Source organism: Rhinolophus sinicus, linkage group LG13 (assembly GCF_036562045.2).
Source record: "Rhinolophus sinicus isolate RSC01 linkage group LG13, ASM3656204v1, whole genome shotgun sequence".
NCBI classification, from domain to species: domain Eukaryota; kingdom Metazoa; phylum Chordata; class Mammalia; order Chiroptera; family Rhinolophidae; genus Rhinolophus; species Rhinolophus sinicus.
In genome coordinates this window covers 31,602,374-31,618,982 of record NC_133762.1, presented here as the reverse complement: position 1 = coordinate 31,618,982, position 16,609 = coordinate 31,602,374, and the positions used below count along the sequence as shown (strand labels likewise).

The following is a 16,609-nucleotide window of genomic DNA, read 5'->3' as shown; positions in this document are numbered from 1 at the left end:
GTAATGGAATTTAGGTTCAAGAAATTATAGGAGAATGAATAAGAAAATAAATTGGGAAGCCATAGCTAGTGTATCATAAAACCTTAGATGGTTTGATGAAAAAGATATAAAATATCCCCAAATTATTTTTCTGAGTTGATAGATTATACTCTTTTAGCAGCCTGTCACATACCGGGGGTGCCAAAAAAAATGTATACAAGTGGACACTGGTCAACGTTGCTCAAGCAGTAGTTCTCCGTAATCAGAAGTGTCTGGACGCTGATGGTAACCACTTTGAGCACCTCTTGTAATTGCAGAAGAAAAATATGACGTGTATTCATCTTTTGTTATTGGTATATATTGCGTATTACAATTTAAATACAGTTTTCCTTTCTTAAAATGTGTATAAATACATTTTTTTGGCACCCTCTGTAGTGATGCTTCCAAGAATGTATTTCTCTCATCATTAGGCAAAAAATAAAAAGAAAAAAGAAAGAAAGGAAAAAAAGTAAATACATTATTTTCTTAACCTTTTCTAACACTATTTGAATTGCTTCTTCCAACTATGGAGAATATAAATAAACAATAATACGAAGTAGAACTTTTTCAAGCAAAGGAAGGCCTCTCTTGCATTATAGACTATGAAATTCACTCTAGAAAGTTAAACGTGGGCATATGTGGTTATAAGATTTCACTCTGAATTCTGGTGAATCTTTAAGAAGAGATTCCTTTTCTCCATTTTTGAATGTTTTGTGGTTGTTAAAGCATACTTTCTGAATAAATCAAAAAGGTATCAGAGAAAAGGAACTGCCAGCCTTTGGCGCCAGCTTTGACCCAAGTCTCACCTTCTCTGGATGAGATAATCTTCCAGGATATCGAGACAGCGCACCATCTGGGAGAAGATGAGTACTTTGTGGCCACCTGCAATCAGCTTAGGGAGCAGCTTGTCAATGAGCACCAGCTTCCCCGCTGCCTGAATCATGGCCTGCAGCTGAAAGTCGGGGGCATCAGAGCTGTGGGTTTTTCGGAAATCTTCCAGAATTTTCTCCTCTGCCCCTAAAAAGGAATGGAACAAAACTATTCCTTGAACAAAGTTAGAAGGGTAAAAGCTGCTCTCCGCTTTACAGACCTAGGAGAGATGAAGTGAATCTTTAGGTCCTGGACTGATGGTCCAGTGAAGCAATGCTGTGTGTGCATCCCTCGTCCATGCCCTCAGCAGAGGGCTCTGCAGGGGCAGCAGGTGCTGAGAACACAGGTGCTATGCTTTCCTGGGAAGTCTCACCAAGTAGGGAAGGATCTGAGATACCAAGCTGACTCATGCAAGTAAAGAAACCTTCAGAGAGCTGACAAAGACGGCGCCGAATGTCATAAAAACTGGCTATAAGAAAATCCAAGCCACATTTAGTTTTAAAATTTTATCAAAAAGTTTTATTATTAAAAAAGGTTTCCAGTATGTTCTCTAATTAGTATAGCTAACCATTTATCTGCAGAGAGTTTTAGTCTCACTGCATCATGACCATTTACTCAACCAAGTAACACATCTCCCTGTCCCAAAGTGGAAAGTGTGGGCTAACCCGCACATAGACAAAGGACAGCAGATTGAAGAGTAACATCCCATCTTCTGACAGGCAGAAAGATGGCAGAGGTACTTGCAACACATGGTTCTCTGTCCCCACTAGTTAGACGGCTTGGGTAGGTCCATCAACCTCTCTGAACCTCAGCTTAACACTCGGTAAGGAAGGGGAGCAAACACACATCCTAGCATTTAATGGGAACTCAATACATCAGCTCGTGGGTCAGCACTAGCTTGTAGCAGAGGCACACACCCAGCCCACGCTGCTCCCCGCTCCCACTCACCATTGATCAGGTAAGGATGGTTACAGCACTTTCTCAGCTCCATCATGGTGTTGATGAGGTTGGGCATGTTGTGCTGATTTGCCCCCTTGGTCAGGAAGGAGAAGTTCTTCTCCAGAATGGCACGGTAGTACTTTTTCTGGATATTAGTCAGCTCTACTTCAATAATTGTCTCTTGTTTGGGAGCCAGGTTCTTTTCCACGTCATCTTTTAGCCGTCGAAGCATCATAGGTTTTAGGATAGACTGCAGTTTCTTCACCTGTCCAGGGAAATCCTGATTTAATGATTCCTGGGGCACTCCCACCTTCACTACAGTCTCTTGAACACAGTACTGTGGGAGGAGACTCAATGAAAGATCATGAGAGATCCCTGAACATGAGGATGGAATGGAGGAAAAGGGGATGTGGCTCTAATTCACAAGTCATTACTGGGAAACTCTGTGGTGGCCTCACAAGATATAAAGAAAGATACAAAAGACAGCACCTATTCTCTAGAATGGACAAAACAGCTCCCTCCCTCACTCTCTAACATGCACACCTATGCAGCAATTACCTGAGGACTATTTAAGCCATGTTAAGAGGTACAAGTGATGTTATAAAGGGAAGACTTAGATGCTGAAAGAACAAAGGAAGAAGCAGAGGGAATCTGGGCTGGGTGAAATGGATGCAAGTCGTCAAAAGTACACACTTCCGGTTATAAAACAACTAAGTCCTGGGGATGTAATGTACAGCATGGTGACTACAGTTAATACTACTAAATTGCATATTTGAAAGTTGCTGAGAGGAGATGTTAAAAGTTCTCATCACTAGGAATAAATTGGTACCTATGTGTGGTGATGGATGCTAACGAGACTAGACTTACTGTGGTGACCATTTCATAATATATACATTCATTAGGTCATTACGATGTACATCTGAAACTAACATGTCAATTAGATCTGAATTTAAAAAAAGTAGAGGCAATCTGGAAACAGAGTCTTCCTACATGTTGTAAATAACAGCAGCAGCAAACATGTTTGGGGATAGCAGTATATAGAAAGCTAATGCTGTAAGGCGACATCTCCTATTTATCTCATCATGCAAGCCGTCATATCAGGAGCACTCTGAGCTGGCAGTGTTCTCTGCTGTGATTTGTCTGTTCTTCCCACAGCCCAGGCCTGCACAGCAGATCTCTACTCACTTGACTGCACCGGCAAGGTGACTGGCTCCCTCTCCCAAGAAGACAGTGACAGAGAAGGGATTCAAAGTCAAGGCTCCTGAGTTAACTCTGAGCTAAAACACGATACCAAACAGACTAATCCTGCTGGGAAAATGAGGGAAACCGCAAGCGCAAACGATCAAGTTGCAAGTCATAAAGGGCCGTTCAAAAATTTTTTTAACAGGGTAGATTCTGCATAAGTTAGCTGTACACTGTGCCAGCACTTCCTGAAGAAACATAGGTTTTACAGAGTGATTTAGAAGAGTTACTTACTGGAGCAGATTTTAAACAATGATCAATATGCTTTAGTTTGAAAGCAGATGCCTTCTAGAACATTTATTTACTGTTATTTAAAATATAGACATTTGATGCCATTTTTGTGGTTTTCTGCTAACTCCAATCTTAAATCTAACCCATTTATTTTACCAACCACGGTCCTTAGGAATTTAATCCCCCAAATGGGTAAGGAATGAGCACGTAAGAAGCCAAAGAGAAAAGGCACAGCTCGGTAACCGTGAAAGACAGGCACAAATGCCAACCTGCCTGCCACAGGCTGGGTTCAGCCTCTGCCCTCCACTCAGTTCATACCTGGAAGCACTTAGAGTATACTACGTGCCAGACACTGTGCTGCTCAATACAACAAACACAGCTTTGGAGAAGATGTGGGCCTTTTCCTCAGGAAAGTCATTGTCTAGAAGAAGAAAAAATGCACACCACAAAATAAGCAGGAGAAGAGGATGCATTTCTAATGATCCAAAAATGGAGAGAGGGTTGGAGCTGGCTTTGGAAGGATCGATAGATACTGCAAACGCAGGGAAGTGGAATCCAGCTTGATTATTCACTGCTCTCAAGGTCTGACTTGCCACAGAAGTAGGAACAAACAGATTGGAACCACAGAGTGTACTCTTGACATCTGTCAGTGAAATTCCCAATCCTCCTCAGCTCCCAAGTTCTCGGCCCCGGCCCAGTAACACACCATTGCCAGATTAACTTAGCAGAACTATGTCATTCCTGCCATCAGAGCCTTGCACTGCTTCTCTAACCCCTACCGAATCCTTCAACCTGTCTTTCAAGATCTTCCCAAAATATAACCCCAAACCCCTCTGGCCTCATAAGCATCATCCATCCTGTTTCTAGCTCAACCAGATAATTCCCTAATACTGAATAAATGCCACGTAACAAAATAATAAATTCCATATTTTTTCCTATGTGTAAAATAGTCACCATCTCTTCTCTCTCCACCTACTGAAAACTTACCCACTCTTTTAAGGCCATTTTCAAATTGCAATCTCTCCATGAAATCTTTCCTGATTCCCAAACAGATGTGACCCTTCCCTCCTTTAAAGTCTCAAACTCTATCATTTGTTCCTCTTGTAGCATTTAAACTTGTGTGGCTTATTTCTGTCATCTCTAGTAGAGATTTCTACCCGCAGTAGATAGTAGCTCCTTATTAATGCCGGCTGCTTTGAATCAGCTTTGAGTCCAACAAGCTAGACTCGGGACTAGACCTTTGAAAACTGAGGACATTTAGTTGACATGGACAAAACTGGACTTACCAACTACTCTAGTACATGACTGCCTTCTTTTCCTCACTACTCTTGAGTATTTTGTTGTACACAAAAAGATGAGCCTGGGACTGTGTTGCCAATTATGGAGGAGGCGGGGTGAAGGAGGAGGGAAGAAAGCACCAGGATCCTGAGCCAGAGGGCAAACTCATGGAACATGCACGTGCGACTGGTGAAGGCAAGAGGCCTGATACGTTACACTGGGTATTCTGGATGCTGATTCCTTTCTTCTTTGGAGTCATCAGAACTGCTAGGAATCAGTTTGCCCTCTTCAACATAAACAAATAGCTAAATAAAGGACATTAGAACTTGCTAATGGCTTGGTCTTTCCTTGCTGGTGAAGGTAATCACCACACCGTCTCTTCACTCCTTCAGGCCCCTATTTACCTGTTCCTCCGTTTTGAGATCCCCAAACTCCTCCAAGAAAGCCGTCTCTGAAGGAAACTGTGACGGCTCCAGAAAATTGAGCAAACTGAAGAGCTCCTCCACAGAGTTCTGCAAGGGCGTCCCGGTGAGCAGCACTTTGTGTTCCTGCACAGACGAACACCACACGATGAAGGGTGGGTGGGTGCGTGGGCCCCCAAACAGTATGTCTGGGTAGGAAAATGCAGCCAGGGCACTCTGTGCTCAACTGGGGGCAATTCCGTTTCGCTTTTATGAAAAGATAGGGTGCCCACATTTCATGGGAGTACAGTCAATAAACAACTCACTCTTCCTTTCACGTCACTGATTCCAGCAGCAATTTCATGTTAATTAAAGCAACCATTCATTCATTCACTCAATATTATGGAGTGCCAACCCACCACTTACTGGGCACTCTGCCAGTAGGAGGTACCAGATCATTCACGGACCTGGAAACAAACCAAAATACCTTACATTTCCAGGTCACAAATTTCATGGTACTTAAGATTCCCCTGGGTCCCTCTGAGAGTCAATCTGTGGCAAAGGTCGCACTGTTAACCTAGTTCATAACTAAAACACATTTGATTCCTATACTATCACAGCTACAGAGGGCAAAAAGAAAATCTAGAGTAAACAGACTATGCACAAGTAAGCTGCCTGCAGAATGCTTCCACCACCGTCAACAGAAGGAAACTGTTCACGTAAAAAGCCTGCAAGGCTCACCAGGGCCATGAGCTTGAGACCCTCCAGAAGTTTGCAATTCCTGTTCTTCAGTCTGTGGGCTTCATCAATGATCACACAGCTCCAGTGAATCTTCTTTAGCTCGGGGCAGTCCGCCAGGATCATCTCAAACGTTGTGATGACCACATGGAACTTGAAGACCCCTGAGAGGGGGTTTCCCTGGGGACGACACAACAGAAGGCACAGCTTTACGCCAAGGCTAGAACATTCGGCAAACAGTGGATTAGAGGAGACGGCACTACAACTTAAGCACTAGGATTGAGGTGAGAAGCCAAGAAGCACTGCTCTTCCTCATTTGAGAAAAGAGAGAATGTAAGAGTGAACCAGCTATTTAGACAAGAGACAGACCTCATTACATCGATGAAATGTGCCCTCACAAAGGTGAGACGGATGAGCAGTCCGGAAGGCCCAGCAAGGAAACATTTTATTTATTAATTGTCACAACAAGGAAAGCAGATGGGTGTTGACTCACAGGCTCCTAGTCATGAGCCGGTCTAAACCATGCATAGCTTGAATGCTCCAGGAAACCTTCTTTGCTACTTTTCAGATGTAATTAATTTCAACTTGTAACTTGGGTTCTAGCACAGATTCAAAGTCATGATCCTGATTCACCTGGGACGAGTGCTACCAGGCAGGGCACATCTTTGTTTCTGAGCCTGTCCCAGGGTTGCCATCACATTTAGAGAGCACAGCGGCATCCTATTAGAGCACATCTTCAGTTTCCTCCAAGTGTCGTCTGCTGTCTACGACGCTCCTGAGGAGAGCACTGGCTTTCCTCTGATTGGGTTCACTTAATTTTCACTTTCCTTAATCATAAAACCTAGAGCCCAGGACAAGCATAAAGCATACTCACACAGCAACGTGATTATACTTTAAAAAAAAAAAGCTTAAAAAAATTCTCTTGTGAATCCTGTCTTCTTTGTATCCTTCCCTGTCCAATCTGTTCACCTCCTCTCTAAATTCCCTTGCTGGGAACCCATTCTCTGTATACTAATTCTTCTGCTCACTTTCTTCACTGAGCATTTAATTCGGATAAAATCTTTTGCACGTAAAAGCAACTTCATAAACCAACCAAGACGCCAAGCTCTCGGTGTCCTAAAAAGAGCCTCTGGTATATCTAGAGAGTGGAAGGCATGCCCTACAATTCTATTTTATCATAAATTAAACTACTGGGGAGGAGCAAGAAGTCTGCTTCAATACACATATGACTACAAAGTCTGTCAACAGTAACCCAAGGGACAGGGCATTAAAACTCCTGGAGACAAGCGACAGAAAGGCTGTCACCGGGTCTGTGTGACTCGTGTAAGGCTCACCTGTGCGTCTCTGTACACCATCTCATACTGCTGGATCATCTGCCGGCTGATCTGGCTGCCGTGGTACACAATGGCGTTCATCTCTGTCCACGTCCGGAACTCTCGCTCCCAGTTAGTGATGGTGGAGAGAGGAGCGATGATGAGGAAAGGGCCATGGATTCCCCTGAGGAATATTTCTGAAAGGAACGTGATGGACTGGATGGTTTTCCCTAGGCCCATCTCATCAGCCAAAATGCAGTTCTTTCTGCAGATAGTAAGAAATACAGATAATTCGTCATCAATACAGGAAAGAGGTGGACGTCGGTTCTAACTAAAAAGATATTTCAGAAGCACACCCTGACCTCTAAGGTCATCGGTGAAGACCTTATCAGCATTTTCCAGAGATGCGACTGAGGTGAGTTATTATTCATACCCTGCTCACTTCCAAAAAGGAACTATGGCAACTTGCAAGAAAATACGTGAAGTAGGTCCATTTAAATATAAACTAAAAATATTAAAAATTAAAATAGTGAGACCAGGAGAAAACAAATAGGCCTCAAAGCGAAGCCAGTTTCTATACATGACAAACTTCATGGAAGCCAAGGCAAAAATAAAATAAGTTACACGATTCTCATTGTCTTCATTTGTCATCAGAGGACAGACTTTTAACCCACATAATAAATCCTTATCAGAGTAAAAATATCGGTCTCTTCTCGTGATCCAGAATCATAGACTGCATTGAGCTGTGACACTCCAATGGGTGTGGTCCCCATCCCGTCTCACAGCTCACGTAACCCATGGGCAACCCAAGACCTGGAAAGCCACCCTCGGAGCTGTGCTGGGTGGTGCTGTAAGTGGCAGAGACTACGCTAGAACACAGGTCTTCAGAGTCCCACTTTGGTGTGTTTTCCATCACAACATGCTGCCTTTAAAATCAAACCTAAGGGGCACATTCCAGAATGTTAAAATCTCAACCCATTTTTCTCAAATTGCACATTTCATCAAATTCCGACAGGAACTACTATGCAAACAGTCCACAACTGAGTGTTACAGCACAAATCCAGAACATCCACAGCTCACACCCAAGCAGCAGGCTTGGGGCTAGAATCCAAATCCACTTCCCTTTAGAGCCAATTCTCGCTAGACTTAGAGACAGGAAACATGTTTAAAGGATCTTTTGAGTCTAACCTAAGTTTAGCTGAACCTTTTGGCTATACTGACGAAGGGGGAGAAAACAAGCACTAAGCCAGTGATATCTAAAGATCATTCCTTTTGGTTAGAGAAATACCTAACAAAAATCAAGCCTTGGTGTGACTAATGTATAAATATCACTAGTCTACATCAACGGCAGCCAGGCATTCTCTCACCGCTCTGCTACTGTTACTCTAAGCGCTAAGGCCGTGATCCTCCCGCAGGGACAAACATTTGGTAAGAAAATCATCCATGAAGACAGGAATGTTCTGGTCCCTTACCTATTATACCAGTTAAAAAGAAGCCAGTTCATTCCCTCGAGCTGGTACTCCCGGAGCTGGTTACTATTCTTATACTCGCGAGACTTCTCAAGTTTCTGCCAGGAGTCTGAAGCAGGCCGCTCCTAGTGGAAGAAAGCAGAGAGCACAATATGTAAAGAATGGGGTTTTAGGAGAATAACGCCGGTAGGGACACAGAATACTGATGGGGAAGACGGTAAATCTCAAAATACTGCCCTAAAGCTGACTTCAAACTACAGTTACTACTTTCTGGATTTTACCAGATTAAACTAAGAACACCTCTCTAAAATTTGCAGGTAATTAATGAAGAGAAACACACCAACCTAAAATCTTGGTGTTATATTGTCTTACTTAGACTCTTAGATGTCACTTCCATTTACACTTTCATTTTCCTGCAAGCCATCATTAGTCAGGTTTTTGGTTTCTATAGACAGAATTTCTTTTTATTTCTTTGTGCCTGTGGTATCAACACAGTGGAGTACAGTGGTTCAAATATTTTACTGATTAGTTTCCAAAGTCAGTATACCAGGTAAAAAGCCTGTATAATCAAAACTGGAAATAAGATACTAGCAATCTTATTATTTTATTTTTCCATATTAAGCACCAACTTCTAAATATAATCTTTTCCCTGCTGATACGAAATGACATATTTATCATATACTAAGTTCCAATATATGAATGAAGCTGTACCTAGATTCGTCATTCTGTTCCACAAGACTATTACTACAATAAAACCATACTTTTTAATTACTATAGTTTTACATCTGATGGGGAATTTTTTTTTTAAATGTCTTAGCCATTCTATCTTATGTACTATGCCATGTAACTTAAGAATCAATTTGTCAAGTTCTCTTAAAATCCCACTGGAATTTCAATTAATCTGTGGAAATTTAAATCTTTACGTATTGAGTTTTCCCATCCAAAAATTTTGCTCGTTTGGGTATTATATTATTTGGACACAGACTTCGTTATTTTGCTTATAGACAAATTGAGTCCATAAAGACCTGAAGTTAGGTCTTAAAAATAAAAACATTCTTAGCTATGCCTGCAGTTATAAATAATAATTTTGAGATTGTAGCTTTTTCTAAACAGCAATTTCAGTCTTTGGTAATTCTACTTTGGGGTTCTACGATAAACTTTATACCTGAAATATGTTATTAACTAAAACAAAACCATTTGCATATGAAATTTAATTAAATATTCCCAAATATATCACTGATATTTGGAGATAAGTGTAATCTGTCCATGGTCTTCCAGAGAAATACACATCGCTACTAACCTACAAAATTACTATAGCTGTAGTTAGGCTAAGCCCTTTGAAATAGGACATTGTTGAATATTATTACCAGCACATAGGTATAGGTGTTTTTAGAAATAAAGGAGAAAATAATTTATTATGTCAAAACAATTCATTTTAAAGGAAAAACTTTTAAGCAACATTATTTTCCATATGAAATCTCTTGGTCTGCTCCCTTAAGGAAATTACATCTTCTTAACCTACAGGAACCATTCGTCCTGGATCCCTTAAGTCCATGCAAGCCACTTAACTGGGCATTCTTCCCTACTCTACTAGATACTATGGGGAAACTTTCTGGAATGTTCCTCATCCCTAGTGACTTATGTGGCTCACTCTCAGCATTATAGGTATTGTAGGAAAGAATTTCACGGCAGATTTCTACACTGTTGCCCTGATTAGCACTCTAGATCTGAGGTAATTCCGTCATTCCTCAAGGTTTTCCCTCATTCCCCAGGGCTAAAGGTTTCAGTTTAACAGCCCACTGGCCAGAAATGTCAGCCACCTAAACACCTAAGACCTGAAACTGGCTAGAAGCTTCTAGTGCTTAGTCTGGTTGGCTCACCAGTCATACAGGCTACAAGAAACCACCTGTCCCAGGGCTCCACAGCCTTCACTGGCTACTGAGTTAAGTTCAAAAGAAGACAATTGATTCTTGGAGTCTCTAAGATGAGTTTTGCCTATTAAAAGACTGTTTCTCAATTTGTGCAATCATTATTGACACTCTTATTTCTTGCTTTCTCAAAATTCGGTATTTTACCTGTAAGTAACCAATTTTTACCAAAAAGCTTTTAGCTACGTAGAATGTTCTATTCATCAAGACTGGTAGGGTTACCTCTAACCTTCAAAGCCCAGAATAAAATACCTGAAAAATTTATTCAAATAAAGTATCATATGGAGCCATACCTTTTCTTAACATAAGACGACAACTTTAATTACACTTTTTGCTACCATTCCAATTTAGAATTTTTGAGATAACGTTTCAAAAGGTGCATTTTAAATGAGAGGACAAATAGATCAGAAACAAAAAGAGACAAGTGTGCAATGACACCATGGCTCACTGAGAGATGAAGAGGGCAGCAGCATCACAAGAGCAAAAAAGGTAAAGTGAAATTGCCTGAGAACACCTGAGTGTGCAGACTCTTGCCAAATTCATGGAGTTAATCTGAAGAAATGAGTGGGATTCAGGCTGAAAGAATAAGAATCCTCATTGCTTCTAAATGATAACTTACAATCAGCTTCCGAATGAAATGCTCTCTGCTCTCTGCTTCCTCAATGGTTTGTCTCTGCGCTTCCCACACCCCAATTAGCCTGGTGCCCTATTAGTCCACGTACACACATGCTTTTCCCATTACACTGTGAGGTCCTGGGGGCAGGGCATGTACCTTCTTTCTTATTAGATCTCACACAAGAAACAACCTACAGCAGATGGTTAATAAATGACTGGCAAGTTGAATTAAAAACAGATAATAGTTACAGGAGAGGGTTGAAAGAGAAATTTATTCATCACTCATGTAGACAAAAAACTATAAAACATGTAGGTTTCTAATCACAGTCTGCATCTCCATGTACCTTTATGTACTTTATATACCAAAAAAACCCAAAAACAAACCCTGCTTTTGGATGGACTCTGACAGGGATCTAAGTTCAATGCTGAGGTCTTGTCTTCAGAATCCTAACTTTCCAGTGATGTAAAAACAAATAATACTAATAAGGAACTGGATAAGAGCTTTTCATATAAAAATGGTGATTTTTAAAAATAGAAACTGATCATTTCATCCTATATCAATAATCTGATTCTCTTCCCATGTTAGTTATAACTTAACCAGGCTCTATCCCAATTCCATCTCCTTTTAATTGTTGATACTCTGTGTATAACTACTTGTCAGGTACTCTGGAACTTTTTTGCATTTTGGTGGTAATAACCCTGAATCAGAAAAACAAACCAATTCAATAAACGTACATTGAAAACCTGCATTCTCTCTGCGAAGTCCCAGGGATCTATAGATAAAGGACAATTCTTCCCCTTAAGAATATTGCAGTTGAGTAAAGGCAAAGAAAAGAGATCATTGATGGAGCAAGAGATAAGAACTAGGAAAAAAGACAGATACTAAGAATTCACTGAGCTTCCTTCCCAAGCCAAGCCTTTCTCACACCCTCTGCGTTGACTCCATAAACAGCCACACACCACGAAGTCGAAGCTCATATCCAAGCTTCTTAAACGTCACATACACGAAAGTAGAGGGAGACCTAATGCTGACCTGAGTGCTAGCAAAGTTTGATTTGGGGAGAAAAACACCCTGAAATGCTGGTTGAAAGGGGGAATGGCCAAAGGTAAGACACCACAGAAAACAGCCCAGGGGACATCCAGGATTACCAAGTTCAAGAAACTGCATGTTATGAGAGGAGTCAGAGATACGGATACATTACCACGTGCTTAATTTCAGGGAGAACTTGAAGAGATTCAAATTCTTTCACTTTTGCAGGATCCACGTCTTCCTCTAGCTCCCATGTGCTTTCTTCATAAGGCAGTGAGCACCACTTCACCAGGTAATGTGTCACTTCCTGTGGGAACAGGAGAGAAACTTGTGTTTCTACTAGGTTAAAGAAGGTGATCATAGTCTGGCCGGTCTCTGGAAAACCACCCTACAATACAACACATGAATGCCATTAAAACAAAGGCCACATGTTAACAAAACAAGCAAACGATGAGGTAAGAAGGGAAGACATACTTTAGGAGAGTCAACAGAGCGGAACACGCACCTCTCCTGTTTCTGCATCCTTGGTGTGGGCCACCTCCAAGATGCGATCAACTTCTACGTAGTCTGGGTTGAACAAGTCTTCATCAGGCTAATGCAAACAGAGGAGAAGAGTTAAAAAGTGCCCCCTTCTCTGGACCCTATCGGGAAACACAGAATGAGAAGCTCACTTGAGACTAAAAGCCACCTCACAGATGTTTCTTCACTGTCCCCAAGTCCTGCTCTGCATGACTAAATTTAAAGGAATCCCTCACGTCATATGGACTACATCACGACCAGGGAAAGACTTTCCTGTTGGTCACCCAGCACCACAAAAATCAGCACAAGGAGGACTCCCTTTTTCTTACTGCTCCTTGTTCCAAAGATAATCCTTGGAAACTCAGAATTACAGTTTCTTTTTCTTTTTTAAAACTTTTATTTATTTAAGTGTGTTTTTCCAGGACCCATCAGCTCCAAGTCAAGTAGTTGTTTCCATCTAGTTTTGGAGAGAGCAGCTCACAGTGGCCCATGTGGGGATCGAACCGGCAACCTTGTTGTTAAGGGCACCTCGCTCTAACCAACTGAGCTAACTGGCTGCCCCCTAGTTTCTTTCTTAGTATCAACACCAATAACAGCTAACATTGGAAGAAGGCATGCGGGGCGCTTTCGAGGTATTGATAATTTTCTATTTCCTGATCTCGGTGGTAGTTACGCAGGTGTGTTTATTTTGTAAAAATTCACTGAGCTAAATGCCCTTAGGATTTATTTATGTTTATGTACATTACACTTCAAAAAAAGGGTACTTACAAAATAATAAACAACATTCAGAAATATTACATGTGTGGCCAGAGTTACGCTAAGTGCTTTCACTTAAAGTCTCAAAACTACTTTATGGAATAGGTGCTGTAATCACTTTACAGATAAAAAAACTGATTCAGAGAGGCTGAATAAGTAATGTGACTAAGGGCCCAGAGCTGTGGGAACTGCTACATTTACCCAGGTCTTTCTCACCCAGAAGCCCTGCTCCTGGACTGCTGGAATGTTCTTACTGCCCCTTAGTTAGAAGGTACCTTAGGTGCTATCTATTTTCATCTTCTAATCAATTCAGAAATACTTTTTATAGCAACCCTGGCACACCCACCCTCAGATTCAATTATTCCCATGTTCAGAAATATACTGCACTACACGACGTGACCCACTGCCAACAGTTTTACCTCTGCCGGCTCAGTAGTAGCAGCGTGATCTTTATCATTATTCCTATTAAATTACAGCCTAATTTCCGTCCTGGAACTGTGAGTCATTGGTGTGAACTGCTTCCTCTACAAGCAGCAGTAACGAAGCTGATTCTCTCCTGTGTTGGCTCTTCAACAATCTCCTCCCTATCTGGGTTAAATAACCCTGGGTGTTCAACTGTTCTTCAGATGCCATGTTTCCAGACCCCTTATGATAGAGAGAGCTAACATTTATGGAATAGTGCCTATGGGTCAGGCACCATGCTAAGCATTTCTATAAACACGGTGCCATTTAATCCTCCCAGGTAGTCTGTGAGGTCGATACTGTTCTGCTTTACACAGATGAGAATAGAGTCTGAAGGAGCTGGGGGTGGGGTGTGTGCGTGCGTATGTGTGCGTGTGCTGGGAGGGTAGTTTGGCCCCAGAGCCCAGGCTCCTAGCACTGTGTAGTCTGATTTCCACCTTTGCTCTCAGTCATTCAGCTATGCTTCTACCCCTTTACCACTGACTCTTACAGTTCTCCTGCAGGTGCCCTCAGGTTTTGCCAAGTCCCTCACTGAGTCCTGGTACCCAAAAAGAAACAGAAATAAACTCAGGAATGAAAGAAGCAAGGCACAGCAGGACGGTTCTACAGGCGCAGTCTAGGATTAATGTCACTTTCTAAGCAGCCATATCCTACTCTTGGCTAACAGTAAACTTGTAATTAAATTGACAATATCTTTTCTCCCTACAACTGCTATCCAGTCATTTTCCCCACTCCAAAGTTGTAAAAAGTCATTAAAATACAAATGTATGACATTACATTTATTTATGGTCATGATATTTCACTCATCTTGGCCTGTGCAGGAACACTTAAACTTTGATTTTGTCATTTATTCTCCCCGCCTGGGGTCTGGTTTTCAGAAGGACTCAGGGTTTAGTCAGAAGGCCTCCACCTCTGCAGAGTGTGGGAACTCGCAGCCTCTCGAGCCTGAGCGTCCTTCACATGGCTACCCTCTCCCCTGGCTACCTCATAAGGCATCTGGAAATAATGGACAGGAAGCAGCTCTGTCCAAAACTAAGTTATTATTTATGTCCTAAGAATATCAATTATCCAAGGTATTAATAAAAACGTTAAAGAGGTCAAGATCAATGACAGTATTATAGAAACTACTCCCCACTATTACTCCTTGATTCTATGAGGCCCTCCAATCTTCTCAAAAGCCTTTCCTTCTGACAATATGAACTCCTACCGTGATTCCCTGAAAATAAGACAGGGTCTTACATTAATTTTTGCTCCAAAAGACGCATTAGGGCTTATGTTCAGGGGATGTCATCCTGAAAAATCATGCTAGGGCTTATTTTCCGGTTAGATCAAACTTTCGGGAAAACACAGTGTTACATTATTTCTATACACCCTAACACAATTTCCTCTATTCCCAACCAAGGAAAAATCACTCCCTTGGGAATAAATCAGAAAATAGACACAGGAGGCTTTGTAAGCTATACTGAGGAATCTGGGTTTTATTCCAAGAAAATGGGAAACGCTGAAGGTTCTGAAGCATAAGGTAAACCCTCCTCCCTTACCAAATCATCACTTGAGCACTGATTCTGTGCCTACCTGGGACCAGGGACAGAAATATGAGGAAGACATGGGCCGTCTGTCTCACAGGGCTCAAAATGGAAGATACAGACATGTAAACAAGTTACTACACTGCAAATACTGGCTAAAATAGAGGTGTGAAAAAAATGTTCCAGGAATAGAGGGAGAGCATCCAACGGGGCTTCAAGATGGTTTTTCCGATTCTAGTCGTAACCTTCCTTTCCTAGGTTCTCTATCAGAAGAACAATGCCATGAACAGCAGTTCTTACAGGCTTATGAATAATTACGGAAAGGGCGAGGGTTAAACGGTAAGGCTAAAAAGGAAGGGCCCCATTGGGACAAGAAGAATGCTTACTGACATTATCCTAAAACAATTTTCTGTCACTTGAGGAAAAGGAGTACAAAATGTGTGATTAAGTGCTAAGTATGTGCAGCCACCTACTATAATTTGATGGCATCTGAGTGCACTCTTAAAGTCTAATGCTTGTGACTACATTTTAAGAATAATTTTTATTACTTCAAGTTATCTAAATAAAATTGAAAAATTACACGTTAATAAAATAAGAAAATAGGGGTGGCCGCTTGGCTCAGTTGGTTGGAGTGCAGTGCTCATAGATAACACTAAGGTCACCGGTTTGATTCCCACATGGGACAGTGAGCTGCGCCCTCTACAACTAGAGTGAAAACAATGACTTGACTTGGAGCTGTGTGGGTCCTGGAAAAACACACTGTTCCCCAGTTAAAATTTTAAAAAAATGAAAAGAAAATAAAAAGCACCACAATCCCATCAACCAGAGAAGAGACTTTCTATGTCATTAACAACTGTTCTCCAGTATTTTTACTAGTTGCACCATATTCCATTCTGTGGGATATATGATAATTTAACAAATGTCCATTGTCTAACACTTTGTTTTCAATTTTTCACCCATACAAACAACTGTTTATCATTGTTAATTCTTTACACAAAGACTTGATAGTTTCCTTACAATAAATGACAGAATTAGAATTGCTGGGACAAAGGATATGCAAATTTTTAGATGCCGGATGTTTGCTGTCATACTGTTTTCCTTACAGGTCATACTAAGTTATGCCCCCTCCCAGAGATATACAAGTGGTTGTCTCTTCCTTACCTCCTCACCAGCAATAGATAATCCTTATTTTTAGAAGTTAAATATTTGATAACTAAAAAAAAAAAAAATTCCCAATCTGCATGCCTTTGACTACTAACTACTGAAACTGACTA

General features: G+C 41.3%; 1 protein-coding gene across 2 annotated transcripts in view; it reads right to left on the bottom strand.

Moving 5' to 3' along the window:
• The window catches only part of CHD6 (chromodomain helicase DNA binding protein 6), a 181,863-nt gene that overhangs the window by 74,066 nt on the left and 91,188 nt on the right, over positions 1–16,609 (bottom strand). For both annotated transcript variants that reach the window (XM_019748943.2, XM_074318117.1), the window contains exons 9-16: positions 12,578–12,664; positions 12,245–12,379; positions 8,503–8,624; positions 7,052–7,295; positions 5,721–5,897; positions 4,983–5,126; positions 1,837–2,092; positions 825–1,035 (exon numbers count right to left, since the gene is read on the bottom strand). In XM_019748943.2, the coding sequence (XP_019604502.2) occupies positions 825–1,035; positions 1,837–2,092; positions 4,983–5,126; positions 5,721–5,897; positions 7,052–7,295; positions 8,503–8,624; positions 12,245–12,379; positions 12,578–12,664 (1,376 nt within the window). The remainder of the gene's footprint in view (positions 1–824; positions 1,036–1,836; positions 2,093–4,982; positions 5,127–5,720; positions 5,898–7,051; positions 7,296–8,502; positions 8,625–12,244; positions 12,380–12,577; positions 12,665–16,609) is intronic.